The following is a 16,362-nucleotide window of genomic DNA, read 5'->3' as shown; positions in this document are numbered from 1 at the left end:
CTGGGTTACTTGGATCCTCGTATTGAAGTGGAAGGGCAGCTGGAATCACTTATTATGGTGGTGCCTCATCTGATATGGAGCTGAGATGATTCCATTTCATCATTCTGTCACGAGTGGGTATTGAACAGATGATGGATGGCTCATTAAGACATGGCTTCCGTGTTACTCAAGGAAGTAATGTCTACCATCAGACCGCACACGTGTGCTGTTGTAAGGACTACAGACAGATTAGTGGCAGCTGAAACAAAAAACATTGAAGCAAGTGGATACTGGGCAATAGGCCCAAGAGAGATAAATGACTTTTAAGGTGGCCATTGAGAGTGTTGTTTGTCTGATAGCTCTGAATGACAGAAACTGCCTGCCACAGAAGACAGCATCCCTTGGTAGGATGTGATGAGGACTGGGAGTATGGTTGTATGATGTACACTGTCCATACAGGTAGTGGGATAAAATTGAAAAGTGTGTGTGTGTGTGTGTGTATGTAGGGAGTGTGCGCAGTCTGTGGATGTATGTGGGTGTGTGAATGGGGAAGTATGTGACTGTATGAGCACGTGTGCACGCGTGTATGTGTGTACACATACACATGTGGAACTGGAGATGGACCAAGGACCCTGTGTACTCCACAAGTGCTATACCACTAAGTCACATCCCCAGCATTTAGCTTCTCCTTGGGCTTTGAAGAAATTGCAAGATGGGTGGAAACATGAGCCCCAGTTCATTTTGTCCAGCCTCCTAGATTCCCTAAATACCCTGAAGAAAATGACAGTGCAAACAGCGGAAAGGAGAGGAGAGGAGAGGGGAGGGGAGGGGAGGGGAGGGGAGGGGAGGGGAGGGGAGGGGAGGGGAGGGGAGGAGAGGAGAGGAGAGGAGAGGAGAGGAGAGGAGAGGAGAGGAGAGGAGAGGAAAGGAAAGGAAAGGAAAGGAAAGGAAAGGAAAGGAAAGGAAAGGAAAGGAAAGGAAAGGAAAGGGTTATCAGAGGACAGGATCACACAGGGAACCATCTCTCAAAAGGCTCTGTGCTCCCATTCTTTAAAGGAAACCGACACAAGAGTTGCTGTGGATACTGAAAGTCTACATAGCACCATGGTCTTCTGGGTTCCCTAAGAACATGACAAACCATGAGTTCCCTAAAACCAGGGGGCTTCCATAGCTATGCAGTTGTACCACAAGTGTATGGAATACTCACGGAGTCTTAGAATTTCTCTCTCTCTCTCTCTCTCTCTCTCTCTCTCTCTCTCTCTCTCTCTCTCCCTTTTTCTGCAGATTTAAGAAGGTGATCCCAGTCCCCGAGCAGAGCATGGTCCAGTTGCTCTGCTACCTCCTTGAGTGCCTCCTGACTAAGGAGGACATTCCTGCAGACTGCCCCAAGGAAATGTATGAACTCTATTTTGTGTTTGCTGCCGTCTGGGCTTTTGGCAGTGCCATGGTCCAAGATCAGGTAAGGTGACATGCTGAGATCGACACCATGCTGAAGTGTACAAACTGACACACACACCCCATAGACTCAGAAGGTAGGCTGTTAAACATTGTATCATGGTAGTTTCCCCCACAAACTGCTCCACTTGAGGCATGAGCCCCTGGCAGGGGCCTCACTGAGTTTGGAACTGTTGCTTTCTAAGTTAGGGAGCCCATCTCTGCTCTCATGGAGTGCTGTACAGTGGCGCCTAGACCACAGCTGGGGTAGGTACATGATACTCTGCCAAGTGAGTTGTGTTTGAGAGGGTGGCAGATACTGTCCTGTAGAAACCTAAGTGAAAGGAGAATTTTCAGCCTTCTAGGGCTCTTCAGAAGCCTGGGCTCCTTACTCTGTAGCAAGGCGGAGTTCACCGGGGTGTCCCCCATAGCCCTGAAACACAGAAAAGCTCAGGTCAAATGTTGACTGTGGGTGGCAAACCAAGTACGGGGACCAGATGTTGGTCCTGTAGCCTCATGCGGTTTAGACATAAAAATATTCACTCAAGAATATCTCGACACTGGATTCCCTAACCCTTGCTATGTTCAGGGCCCCTTTCTTTACTTTAGTGCTCTGTAACCGAGTCTCCCTATCATACAACGTGAGAAAGACGTCAGGAACGTGGACTATGTGAGCAGATGTTTAAGTCGACATTAAAGTGTTTTTAACTATAGGCACAGTTCTGTGGAGATTTGTTCATCTTAGACTTATCTGCCTGGTATGCATGAAACATTTGACTAAGACTTACTGCTGTCTGCTCCCCATAGTCTCTGGCTATTATTATTCCACCCTCTGCTTCTATGGGTTTGACTATTTTACATTCACTATATATGTATATAATTAGTATATACCCTATTAGTATATTGTATATAATTAGTCCCTCCATGCCTGACTTATTTCACTTAATACCTCCCTGCTAACATTGTGCTTTCCTGAAGAGATTGTATGTTTGGTATGTTTATCCCAAAGCACAACACTAATAACGGAATGTGGAGCAGTGCAAGGAAATTGGGATGCATTGGGCAGGTTTATGCCTTGATTATGGTGATGACCACACAAGTGTGTGCTTAGCTCCGAGCTCTCTACATTGTATACATTGAATAGATACAGCTTTATGTACCGATACAAAGATTCAAAAATAAACCACCAAGAAAAGAAAAAGAAGGAAGGGAAGTGAGAAAGGAAAAGAGAAAACACTGACAGAATTTGAATTGTAACTGTCAACATTACCTGAGAGACTATGAGTGAGAAGTTCAACCTGTGTCTTCCTTACTCTCCCCATGTGTCCAGAGGATGCTGACAGCTCCTGGGTTGTTGGTGAAGACATTGTTCTTATCACCCAGTGTGGATACATGGAAAGTGCTGAGAATAATGCTGGCATACACATGTGTCTGTTAGCAATATTCTCCTAACCTAAATATTCAGCTACACAGGAATATCTGGTGCTGTCTCACAGTAGGAGGCCAAACTGTGATTGCTATAGAGTTATGATTTACTTCTTCTTGTCTGGGTTGATTGTGGGGCTATCTCTCTTTTCTCTCTTTCTTTCCCCCCTCTCTCTTGGTGTGCGTACGTATACATGCAAATGTGTGCACATATGTCTGTGCACATATGGAAGTCAGAAGTCAGTGAAACGTGTCTTCTTCAATTGCTCTACAACTTTTTGTTGAGATAGTCTCTTACTGTGCCCTGGGGCTTATTGACTAACCTGGACTGACTGGCCAGTATTCCCTAGAGACCCCTGGCCCTGGGATTCCAGTCATGTACTGCTGTCCCCAACTTTTACATAGGTGTGGGAATCTGAGCTTGGGTCTTCAAGCTTGAGTGGTGAGTACTTGACCAACTAAACCATCTTCTAAGCCACCTAAAGCTCTTCTTCCAAGAAAACTAAAGTTTCAGCCTTGCAGGACAAAGCCATATTGGAAAATCCGAAAAGGTTTGCTCCTTCAAAGAGTGCACACGCCCTTGTTCTAGCAACATCCGTTATTGCATGTTGTTCAGACAATACAGAGCAGCTCTCACAGCCTCCCTGTTCCCTGATCCCAATCCGGATGTAGATACCTCAGGGTAGGGTATGAAGAGAAAGATGTGTAGGCTCAGGTGTTTGGCATCTCGAAAGTTCTGCGACTGTTCTGTAGTGTGCAGGAGCTGCTCTTCAGGCAGCTATCTGGACTTCTCTGCCCTGCTTCACAGTTCCTGTCAGAGGCTGAGTGTGCAGAATGGATAACACTTGACTGGAAAGCACAAAAATCCCCAAATGCAGAGGCTTTTCCCCTGACTGCAGGCTCTGGAATTCCAGCTGCTGAGATGCCATCTACCAACTCCTGGGCTCCTCACCCACATTAGCAGTGGGGTGTCAGGATGGGGACACCCAATCAATTTTCCAATCTGCATAGAGATATTTAAATCCACTCCATTCTTTCTAAAAGCCCAGAAGAAAGCACCTTTCCTAGGTGTCTTACACTCTGGGAACTATGGGTAGCCATGCAGGCTATGGGGAGAAACACAGGAGAAAGCTTTTAGCAGCAGGGAATGCCTGGAATCCCACACAGCCTGCATTAAAGCCAACACCAAAGGGAGTGCTGTAAATTAGAAAGTAGGAATTTGGCCAGATATTTGCATCAGCACCACCAATGGTGCCTCACTTAAAAACCTGTCAATAAGGCCACACACTAAACAAAAATGGAGCCTATGCCAGTATGGAAGGTCCAATTAAAAAGAAAAGAAAAAAACAAAACAAAGTCCTGGTGAATAGTTTTCAACAATCACAGAAAGTGCTCTCCCGCAGAGACGTGGTAGAGAGAGCACAAGATGGGAGTTGGGGCTTACATATACAAAATAAGAATCATTCTAACCAGTCAGGATAATTCAGAGCACTGCGAAAATTGAATGTGGTGAAATCAGATCCTAAACTCCTTCCTTCTGTGTCCTCAGATCCTTCCTCCCTCAGTCCTCTTTGCTTTGGAGAGACTGTGATGTATCCCAGGGGCCATGCTGTAGTCACGTTGTCAAGTCAGGCTGCTGTATGTAGTTATCGTACTCCATGCCACATCTAGGACACTTATAAAGAAAAAGAATTTGTTTAGTTCTTGGCTCTAGAGGCCAGATGTCTGGGAGTCCGGCTCTGTGCCTGCTTCCCCGATGTAAGGGGGCATTCCGTGGGTGACAGAGAAAATGTGCAAGCTTCAATCTCTCTTCTCTGGAATCCATCATGGAGGTCCTGCCATGTGACCCCGCCTCATCCTAAGTCTCCTTTCCATGAAGGCCCCACCTGCAGGTGCCTTTAATATGACTTTGGACATTAATGTTTCAGCATATGAATGTTAGAACATGGGGCTGGAGAGGTGGCTCAGAGGTTAAGAGTACTGGTTGCTCTTCCAGACGTCCCGAGTTCTAGTTCCCATCAACTATGTGGTGGCCCACAACCATCTCTAGTAAGATCTGATACCCTCTTCTGCATAAAGGCATACATATGAAGATAGAGAACTCATGCATCGATGCTAGGACACATTTAAACCCTAGAAAGTACCAGAAGGCAAATTCTGTCCCAGGGCATCCCCTATGTTCTGGTCCTTGAAGGGACCAATGCTTCTGGAGCTCTGTCATCCCTGGGAGCTGCTCCATCCTAGAGATATATAAGTGAGCTTTTTTTGCCCCTACCTCAACCTCTGTCAGTGCCAGGGATCTCCTGCCTGGGTCCCCTGGGCTCTGGAGAATCTGTGGCCTGACCCACCTTGTCTTTGCAGCTTGTAGACTACCGGACAGAGTTCAGCAAATGGTGGCTGACTGAGTTCAAAACAGTGAAGTTTCCTTCCCAAGGAACTGTCTTTGACTACTACATAGACCCAGAGACCAAGAAATTTGAGCCCTGGGCTAAGCTCATACCTCAGTTTGAATTTGACCCTGAGATGCCTTTGCAGGTAAGTGGGACTGAAGACCCAAGGGCATGGTACCCGTGAGGGTACTCAATAGCGTCCCCTATTGGTATAGAGTATTTGACCTTGTGTAACCCAGTTGGTCCTCAGGTGCATTCTTTTTCAAATCCTAGAGGTAATTAACCTACAAGGTCTCCTACAGGAAAGGAAACAAATAGAGAACCCAGTCAGCATCCTTAGGGACAGAGGAGAGGAGGTGGCAAGGCCAGAAGGTCCTGCAGTCCCTTTGGAGGGATCTCAGGGAGACAGGTGACAGGGGTGGGTCTCTGCTGTGAACTTCAGGGTACAGGGACAATGAGTTTACCAGATGGACAAACAGTAGAAGTTAGGGAGGATGCTCAGACCTCTCCTCACTAGAGAAGCTTTCCCATGACAGACTCTCCTCTGCTGGAATGTTCCAGAACAGGCCGCCTATCACATTCTGTTCCAGGCTTGTTTGGTACACACAAGTGAGACCATCCGCGTGTGCTACTTTATGGAGCGGCTTATGGAGCGGCGGCGGCCCGTTATGTTGGTCGGCTCTGCGGGCTCAGGCAAGTCCGTGCTGGTGGGAGCCAAACTGGCCAGCCTCGACCCTGAGAAATACCTGGTGAAAAACGTGCCCTTCAACTACTATACAACATCAGCCATGTTGCAGGGTAAGCAGCTCCAGGGGCCTGGGGTGTGAGTTGCTAAAGCACTAACAGGACTTCTGTGCTTTCTCGGCTGGGCCTTCATCACCCACAGCACTACTTCCTCCCTTACCCCACACACCTCTGCCCATGTCCCCAGCTCTTAACACTGCCTCCTTCTGTCTTTCTTTCTGCGCCCTATGGCCTGTTAAATTCCATCAGAGTCATGCTGTAGCTTCACAGACTAGAGCCCAGCACCCCTTGGAGGTCTGTGTGGGCTCGGTAGGCACAGGTGCTAGAAGCATCTATAGATATCACTTCATCCACCCCTCAAATCCAGTGGGTGGTGTCAAAGGCTCAGGTTAGGAGTATGGCTGCCTAAGGTCACCCCAAGCAAAGCCTCATGGTGCATCCTGTCTTCTGAATTCTCTTGGGGTCAGTAGTGAGATATCCGTGGGTGTTCATTCAGTGACCATGAGGGAAGGTAGCAGGGCAGACCTGCCCCTGTGTTGCTCATTTCTCATTGGTCCTCTCTTACAAGAGGGTCTCAGTCTATGAAGAAACACTCAGCACATTAACAAAAACCTTTTCTAAGGTTTGAATGGCAACACATGCTTGTAATCTCCATACCTGGAGGCAGAAATAGGGAGGGCAGCCCAAGTCTATCACCAGCATGGACTACATACTGAGTTCCAGAGTAGCCTGAGCTACAGAGGGAGTCCCTCTGAAAACAGAAAAACAAGCAAGCTTTCTTTTGAAGATCTATCCAAGACAATGTTTCAGCAAAATGAAGGTAGAAGCAGGTTTAGGGAGCAGCCTCATCCCTGCCCTGCCAGTTGTAACTGGTAAAGCTGTAGAGAGCTTTTACACACACACACAAACACACACACACACAAATATGCACACACACACTCAAAAATGCACACTTGCACTCACACATGCATATATGCACACATATACATGCACACCAATACACACACACACACACAAACACACACACACACACTGGAAAAGCTCCAATTCAGATATTTAGATAGAAGATGTTTGTATATTTGGCAATGAGTGACAGTCTGACCTAAGTCATCTTCACTTTGCTTGCTGTAACTTTAACTTTTTGTGTGTGATAACCCTATGCCTGGGATGTGAAAACTCCCACCACAGCCTACTGCAAGATACTAATACAATGTCAGAGAGCATGGAGTCACTGAGAAAGAGATGCCCACTGCCCCATACTCTCTCAGATCTGAACAGAGGAAAGAACCTCCAGGGCATAGCTAATGGCACAATGCAGCAAATCCTTTAGGATAGGATGAGTTTTGTGTTTTTATCGCATTGCTATTATAGTTACTTATAAGTTCATTCTTTTGAAGTAATGTCTCATTGAACACTCAGACAAGTACTGGGAGGAAGGGTTCTGCCAACAAGTGGAAAGGAGGAAAGCTAACACCTAGTGTCAATCAGTGAACTCAAGAGACATCCACCCCGGGCTTACTCAACAAAGAGGCAAACTAGTAGAGTAGTTGTGCAAAGCCCTTAGTCTGATGACCCACTGTTTCACCCGCCGCTGGCATGTCAGGCACTGTGGATCAGGAAGACTGGAAGCATGTGGCTTAGCTATACAAGGCAGGCAGCATGCTGGCAGAAACAATGAGTGTTTACAATGGATGTGCAATAGCAAGAGATGGGATGCAACCTAATTATTCAATGTGGTGGGATAATTTGCAGAATTACAGACAGAAAAGCTTCACAAGGATGCGGTTGAAATTATTTCCATAGCATTATCAAGTGACAAAAAAAGGAGATACAAGTCAGTGAATGTAGCACTCTCTACATGATGATTTAAAAGAATATATATATATGTTCAGCAGTTAAGATCCTGTGCTACTCTTGCAGAGGACCCAAATTCAATCCCCAATACCCATATTAGGTGGTTTATAACCACATGTACTCCAGCTCCAGGAGATCTAACACCCTTGTCTAGATACCATAGGTACTATGTACTGATGTGTACATAAACAAACACACAGGATACTTTTAATTTACGAATGCCTATTACACAATGGCTACCCACCATGGTGCATACATATTCTCTCCAGACGGACATATAAAAAACAGGCAATAGTAGTGGCCCCTGTCATGAGGACACTAACACTGAGAGTATGGTGGATAATTAAATGATTCTTAAATGAAATATTTCAAGAGTGCAGAGAAGTCCATACTGTGACATAGCAGATGCCCAGGTACCACCATCCAGATTCAGCAGATGTTAGCACACCTGCCCCACCCATCCTCCTCCCCACTCCTTATTAATGTGAGTACCAAACCCAGAATGCATCATTATACAAACTCTTGACACCTACCTGTAGTCACAAAACGTACAGTGCTCTTATAAATGTTAAATATATATCATACTGTTCTCTCTGGCAACTTCTTTTTATCAGTGTTTTGATACATGCAGATCTATTTCATTTATTTTCACTCCTACATAGAATTCTATTATGGGGATAAATCAAGGCTCTTATATTCATCATCCTACTGAAAGGCAGCATAACTTCCTTTTAAAATTTGTGTTAGTTCTTTGAGAATTACGTACAGTGTGTTCTTGTCATATTCACATCCTACCCAACTCGATCTGTCCCCTTCCCTACCTACCCAACTTTGTGGTATATTTATTTTATTTTTTTTTACTTTTCTTAACCCGTGTCTGACTTGTGTTGCCTGTATATTGAATGTGTAGCTTTCCATTAAAACATGGTCAACTTATTAGGAACCACAATCTTTAAAAAACTGATTCTGTCTCTCCCAGCAATTATTAATGGCCAATAACTCCTTAGCTGGGTGGCAGGGGTGGCTTTGTGCGTACTTCTTCTTATCCATCTTGCGATTTGGCTGGGCCTGAGATCACACAAGACTTGTGCATGCCATCACGACTTATATGAATTCATATGTGCTCTGCTGTGTCAAAAGACACTGTATCTTTGAAATCATAAGAGCCTGGGCTCTTATACTGTTTCCACACCCTTCTCCACAATGATTCCTGAGCCTAGGGAAAAGAGAGTATGATGCAGGTGTCCTGTTTAGAGCTAAGCATTCCACATTCTCTTACTCTGTGCACCTTGACCAGCTGTTGGTCTCAGTGTTAATTGCTCTCTATTGCAATTACAAACTTCTCTGATAAGGACTGAGAGATATATTAGCCTGTGAGTGTAACAGTCAGTATCGATGAGTTAAATGCTATTTCCCTTTAGAAGAATAATAGTAGTAAATTATCCCCAAGGCCTACGACCTTAGCCTGAAAAAAATGGTGCCAGGTATATGTTTCATCTTGTGAAACAGAATTAATTCTAATCAAATAGTAGTTGGTTATTCCCATGATAGTCATACCACTAGTATAAAAGTGGACATGTCTTACCAGGCCTATTAGTATTACCATAGCTCCCAGGATTCACTGCTGGGTAAGATGGATGGTTTGCTTTTTTCTCCAGTAGTGTACATGGCACCTTCTAGAACTTTGAAAATTAGAACAAGTAAGGATAAAGCTTCCATATCAATACCCACTTGATTGATATGGTATTGATATGTTCTCTGACTCAAGTGTATGGTATTATCAGCAATAGGATCTTACCATCAAACCTCAAAGGATAGTTAAGATCATTAGCAGGAGCCTGCAATGTCTGGGGGGAGGGGTCTGTGAACTTCACTGGCCAACAACTCCAAAAGAAGTGGCTCATTCTTGGCATTGGGCTTTTTGTTTATTAGCATGTGGTGTCAACTATGGGCACGGTGGCACAATTAGGATAGGTTCTAATTTTAACTCTTTGCATCTATTATATATAGTATATATCTATATACTAGGAAGCTTCTACTGTAATAGGTTTCCATATTATTTCTGCAAAGGTCTTTAGTGTTATTTATCACTCTCCATATTCCTTTACCTACCCTGCTCGCCCATCTCCCACCCCAGTTTAAAACCCGCTGTTATATTATTACCCTATTACTCTATACTACTGACCCCCCACCTCTTACTAATTTCCTGGCCTCTGTGATTATTTCTAATGAAATACTCATATTTGAAGGTTCAAAGTTTTTATCCACAAATGAAGAAAAACATGCAATGTTTGTTTTTCTGGAATGGGTTAGCTCACTCAGAATGATGATTTCTAGCTCCATTCTTTTGTCTGAGAATTTCATAATTTTGTTTTTCTTAACATCTGAATAATATTCCATTATATAAATGTATCATGTTTTTACTACTTATTCAGCAACTGATGGGCATCTAGGCTATTCCCTTATCCTACCTCTTGTGAACACAGCAGCAATGGAGACAGATGAGCAAGTGTCTCTGTTGTAGTACAGAGTCCTTTGAGTTATGTCCAAGAGTGGTATAACTAAATTATACAGATAAATATATTTTAATTTTTCATGAACCCCCATTCTGATTCCCATAGTGTCTGTGCCGTATTCTACTTCCAACCAGCAATGAATAATGTTTTCCTTTCCCTTCATCCATGCCAGCATTTGCCATCGTCTGTGGGTTGTTTTTGTTTATTTGTTTTATTTTGCTTTCAGGTTCATCTCAGCCATTCTGACTGGGGTAAAATGAAATTTCAAAGTAGTTTTAATTTGAACTTGCCTGATGGCTAAAGACACTGAACATTTTAAAAAATGTCTCTCAACCATTTGTGTTTCGTCTTTTGAGAACCTGTTTAGTTTCATGCTCATTTTTAAAAAAAATTGTGTTGTTTGTTTTCTTGGTGTTTTATCTTTTGAGTTCTCTGTATTTTTCAGAGAATAGCCCTCTGTCAGATGTAGCCGATAAAGAATTTTTCCCATTTTAAAGCCTCCATTTTATGAAAGGTTTTATGGACTTATAGCAAATATAGTAAACTGCACATATTAAAAGTGTAAACTTTGGCAGGTTTTGAAATATTTACACACCCATGAAACTGTTGTCATTGTTGAAATACTGAATGCACCCACCTCCAGGTTTCCTCCTGTCCTTGATAATCCCTCACTGCCACCCTTCCACCCTGCCCTAGGCCAGACATCCACCAATCTTCCTTCACAGCCAGTGAGTTCGTATCTTCTATTACTTTGTCTACTAAAACAACATAATGTTCTTTTTGCTTGCCTCCTTACTCAGCTGCATTTTAAATTAACCCATGTTGTTCGGTGTCAACAGTTCTTTCTTTGCATTCTTGAATAGTAAGATAAAATTTGTAAAACACTCCAGATGATTCCTAACACAAAAGTGCTTAGTAGAGTGAATCTATTATTATAATAATATTAACAAAATGCTTCTCAGAGTTGAGTCTCTGTGTTATACTATTCTTCCTGAGCCACAGCTGCCAGAATCAAAAGAGCATAAACAAATTTTTCTCACTTAACAAAGAAGCTGAAAAAATTATTCTGAAGAAAAAAAAAGAGCTAATATTCTTTGGAAGAAATACTATTGCTTTGAAATAAGAAATAACCCCACCCCACAGGCCAATCCCAAGGAGTCTAGGGAACATTTTGCAGCTCATACATTGTTTTAGCCCAGTGGATCCTTTTTCTTCACACCAGAAGTTCTTGCATAAAGGAGGCACCTGCCTCTCTCTTCTCTCAAGTCATCCAGGTTTAGAATCTCCATTGAGTCCTCTTTGAACCGACTGAAATCCAGATGAGGAGTGTGCTTCAGGCATTCCCACAGCTCACATAGCACTACAGACAGCATAAATCCAATGCTAATATAGTCAGCCGTGTGCTAAGAGCTCCATCCCTACCCTACTTCATTTCATCCCTAGCCACCCCATGACACCTCATTGGTAATGCTTTTAGTTATAAGTATCAGAAAACCTAACGATAGTGATATAGAAATCACAAATATATACAAACACATGTACACACACACATGCACGCACACACGTATGTATGTATGCATGCACATGCACGCACGAAGAAGTCCAAAGGTAAATGATTACAAACTCTAGATCAATTGCTTAATGATACCTGTGTCAAATTATTTGTTATTCCCTTGATTTTTGAGACAGGGTTTCTCCGTAGCTTTTTTTGGTTCCTGTCCTGGAACTAGCTCTTGTAGACCAGGCTGGCCTCGAACTCACAGAGATCTGCCTGCCTCTGCCTCTTGAGTGCTGGGATTAAAGGCGTGCGCCACCACTGCCCGGCTTGTTTCCTTGATTTATCCTTCAAGATGTCTGGATGTCTTCTGCTTCGTTCATTCCAAATAGGGAAAGGAGGGATGTGGTGTCCCCCACCTGTAATCCTAGCTTGGGGATGCTGCAGCAGGTGAATCAAAGGTTGGAAGACAGGCTGGGCTATATGGGAAGATCAGATATAGATGGACAGATGTGTAAGTATGCATGGATGCTTGGGTGGGTGGATGAAGGGATGGGTTGAGTACTCAAGAACCACCTCGGTTTGTGCTTGTGTCTCACTATTCACAGTTATGGCCACCCCAGCTGGAATGCATCGAAAGAGAATGAAGTTGGGAGCCATGATGGTCACAGGTCTGACCATGACTTCCTTTTTCAGAAGATGAGTACACAAGGCTTACTATTTTAAATATGTCTTCTTTCAAAGTCACCCTATGAGTTAATGGCAAAGTTGTCTGATTTTATCAAACTCTATGGCACTTCTACTTTGAGACTCTGTAAGGCATGCATTTTAATTTCCACAGTAGAATGCCATCTTCGCTCTATGTGCCTGACCTATGGAGTGTGCTCGTATCTGTGTCTGGGACTGGGACTGGGACTGTAACAGGACCTTCCTTCATCGTGAAAAACCTCAGGCTTTAACAAGCTACTCTCTGCTCCATCCACAGTCGTGCTGGCAGCGCTTCATCTCGCGGAGAAGTCGCTGTTCTCCACCCCACTAGATTCTCCACGCACCCAGCTGCATGGCCTTTCCTCCTTTGGCCAGGCGACAACCTGTGATTCATCTTTGCTTTCTGCTGGGGCTCGCTTGGATGAAAGCTCACTTCAGCTTTCTTTAAATATCTTTCTTGTTGTATCCTAGCATTTCCTTTATGAATAACTGTGACCTCTACCTCCAAGATTGTCACCTGGAACAAGCTTTCCCTTAGAAGAGGTGGAATTGTACTCCTAATCTGAGATGTTGTGGCTACTGAAATTATACAGATTTAACTCTCAGCTTTCTAACAAGCAGTTCCTAAAAGGCAAATGTGAGATAGCTTTTATGGGGTCTGATAATTGTGTCATCTTAGATTACTGGTACAAACTAAGTTGCCTCTCTTTCCAAATTGGTTTGGGGTCCCTTTGAGTCTTTGTTTTAGTAGCTCTTTTTCTGTCTCCCCAGATCTTTGCTCTCTTCTCGTTCTTTTAGAAAACAGGAGTAAGCTTTTTTAAAATAATAATAATAAAATTTACAAAGAGCCACAGACTAACCAAGACAGGAAAGAGTTGGACTCAGAGTTTCTGCTGAGTGGAGCTGGCTGAACGTCACGCTCACGGCAACCCTGCATCCCTCATCGTCCAACTGCGATTGAATTATTAGTTCAACAAATACTTGAGAGCTTAATTACACTAATTAGAGAGGAACTGAGGTGTCTGAAAATGTAAGATGAGTCCCTGTAACCTGCTCATTAAAATTTAAGGTTACCAAGTACCTTCAAAGAGTTACTCACATCCATCCTTACCTCAAAGGAATGCTGTGCTCGCACGGCTGTAGGTAGAGAGCTCCCCTTCGCTCACCATCTTCCGGAAAGGGAATGACACAGACTAATGCTAAGTCATCTAGTGAGCAGGAATTCTGCTTGAAACTGTGGTGATTCAAAAACAAAATGATACTGGAAGCGCTGCCTTCAGACAATAGAGAAGTCGTTCCATAAATTACAAAACGTAGCACAGCCATTAAAACAACGTTTCAAAAGGATCTTTATTATCAGATACAGAAATCTGCAATAGAGCCAGGCATTGTGGCTCTCATCTGCAATTCCAGCCCTCCAGAGGCTGAGGCAGGAGGCTCATTAGTTTAAGACAAGCCTGTGCTTTATAGTGAGACTGTGTCGCCACACACACAAAAAAAGAATTATATAATATATTAAATAAAGAATAAAATATATAAGCAATATGTTCACAGCAATTATGATTAGTAGAGATTTTAAAAATCTAATAGAAAAAGGTATCTTGAATAAAGTACAGGACTAAGAATATTGAAAGAACTGCTAACTGCTTGGTGGTAGAATTCTGGCCAATTGTCACTTTCATCTCTGCAAATTTTTGTGCATTCTAATCTTTCCAGAATGAATATGTATGATTTTTATAGTCATGCAAAGCAAGCTATTTCTTGAAAGAATACATCAAAAGGAATTACAGATACAACCGAAAAGTCTTAACATATGAAAAACTTAAATAATCTGAAAGGAAAATAGTTCAAACACGAGTACACAAATCATGTGATTGCAAGGGAAGTCATGATTAATTAATTATTGAAGTTATCTACAAAAAAATATGATCAGGCAACAAACTGAGAGTTTCTAAAGGCAGAAAGCAATTGGCGGCCCTGTGCAGACAATATTGCCAGCTGTGGTTCACTAAGAGTCTGCAGAGTCTGCAACTGAGAAGACTTGGGGTAAAGCCCTGGCTTTATCTCTTTATAGTCATTTGATCTTGGCGAAAACCCCTTGATTTATCTAAAGCTCAGTCTTCTCCCCTAAAAGACTTTTAAGAGGTGAAGACAGTTCATCAGAGGGGCTCTAAAGGGAGCAGGTCAACTGCTTACAACAGCAGTCCCTGGCACACCAGTATGGATGCATGAATGTACTTGAATCTAGATAGTGGAGGACCAGAATGGTTGGGAACAACCTAAAGGTGCTGAGGATGAAGGCACAAGGGATTATTCACCCAGTGTGATAGCTAAATGGTTATTGTCAAATTGACAAGATACAGAATCAACAAAGACACAAACCTCTAGACATATCTGTAAGGGGGTTGGTAGTCAGAAGGCTTTTCTCCATCTTGCCCAGAGCCACTGGTCCAGTTTCTAGCCACCCACCGGGTCCCTGTTGCTAGTGCTTATGAAATAACCAATGCGAGGCTTATTACCAGTTACAATTATTTGGCCAATGTCTTAACCGTCTTACTGTCTAGCTCTATTAAATTAACCCATTTCTATTCATCTGTGCATTGCCATAAGACTGTGGCTTACCAGTGTGGCATGTTACTCCTTCAGTGGCTACATGGCGTCTTCTCACCTCTGCCACTATATATATATATTTGCTAGAACTCCCCACCTAGCTTTACTCTGCTAAGCCATTGACCAAAACAGCTTTATTCATCAACCAATAAAAGTAACACATAAACAGAAAGACATCCCACATGAGAGTTTTTTTTTTTAATTTCATTTTACATTCTAACCACAGTTCTCCCTCCCAACCCCTCGCCTCCCCCTCCAGCCCACTCCCTATCCATTCCCTCGAAGGGTAAAGGCCTCCATGGGGACTCAACAAAGCCTAAGAAATTAAGCTGGGACCAAGCCCCTCCCCCTTGCATTAAGGCTGGGCAGGCATGGCATCCCACCATAGGGAATGGGCTCCAGTAAGCTAGCTCATACACCAGGGATAGGTCCTGGTCCCACTGTCAGGGGCCCATCAGATAGACCAAGCTACACAACTGTTTCCCACATGCAGAGTTCAGTCCCATGCAGGCTCCACAGCTGTCGGTCTAGAGTTCCTGAGTTCCCATGAGCTTGGTTCAGCTGTCTCTGTAGATTTCCCCGTCATGATCTTGACCTCCCTTGCTCATGTATTCCCTCCTCCCTCTCTTCAACTGGAGTCCTGGAGCTCAGCCTGCTGCTTGGTTGTAGATCTTTGCATCTGGGTCCATCAGTTACTGATGAGGGCTCTAAAAGGAGAGTTAGTGTTCACCAATCTGATGACAGGGGAAGGCCAGTTCAGGCACCCTACCCACTGTTCCTGGAGTCTTCGCCGGGGTAATCCTACTGTAAGGGGTTTTCGAGATTAAATCAACTGAGGTGGGACAACGCACCCTAGACGTAAAAGGCACTATTCCAATGGCTTGGGTCTTGGGCTGAATAAACAGGATAAAGCAAACTCACCTCTCTCTGCTTCCTGAAGATGGATGCAATGGACCAGCTGCTTCCTGCCTCGTTTGCCATGACGGACTGTACCCTCAAGCCTAAGTTACTTTCATCAGTATTTTATTATAGTAACTAGAAAAGTCACTTCCATGTCCAGTGAGGAAAAAGGCATTGGGATCAGCACTGTAAGATCTAGATCCCAGTTTCAACAAGGAGCTCAACCTTCCTTGCTTAACTCCGGTGCCTTTAATTCCAGTATAGAGGAAAGATTTTCTTTTGCCAACTCTCGGGACTTGCTATAATG

The 16,362-nt window shown here is 43.6% G+C and overlaps 1 protein-coding gene across 6 annotated transcripts in view; it reads left to right on the top strand.

Moving 5' to 3' along the window:
* The window catches only part of Dnah9 (dynein axonemal heavy chain 9), a 341,979-nt gene that overhangs the window by 149,638 nt on the left and 175,979 nt on the right, over positions 1–16,362 (top strand). For all 6 annotated transcript variants that reach the window (XM_057773503.1, XM_057773502.1, XM_057773504.1 and 3 more), the window contains 3 exons: positions 1,264–1,438; positions 5,200–5,373; positions 5,819–6,026. In XM_057773503.1, coding sequence (XP_057629486.1) covers positions 1,264–1,438; positions 5,200–5,373; positions 5,819–6,026 — 557 coding nt within the window. The remainder of the gene's footprint in view (positions 1–1,263; positions 1,439–5,199; positions 5,374–5,818; positions 6,027–16,362) is intronic.

This window comes from Chionomys nivalis, chromosome 7 (assembly GCF_950005125.1).
Source record: "Chionomys nivalis chromosome 7, mChiNiv1.1, whole genome shotgun sequence".
NCBI classification, from domain to species: Eukaryota; Metazoa; Chordata; class Mammalia; order Rodentia; family Cricetidae; genus Chionomys; species Chionomys nivalis.
The sequence above is the reverse complement of the archived record's forward strand: the minus strand, read 5'-3'. Positions and strand labels throughout refer to the sequence as shown.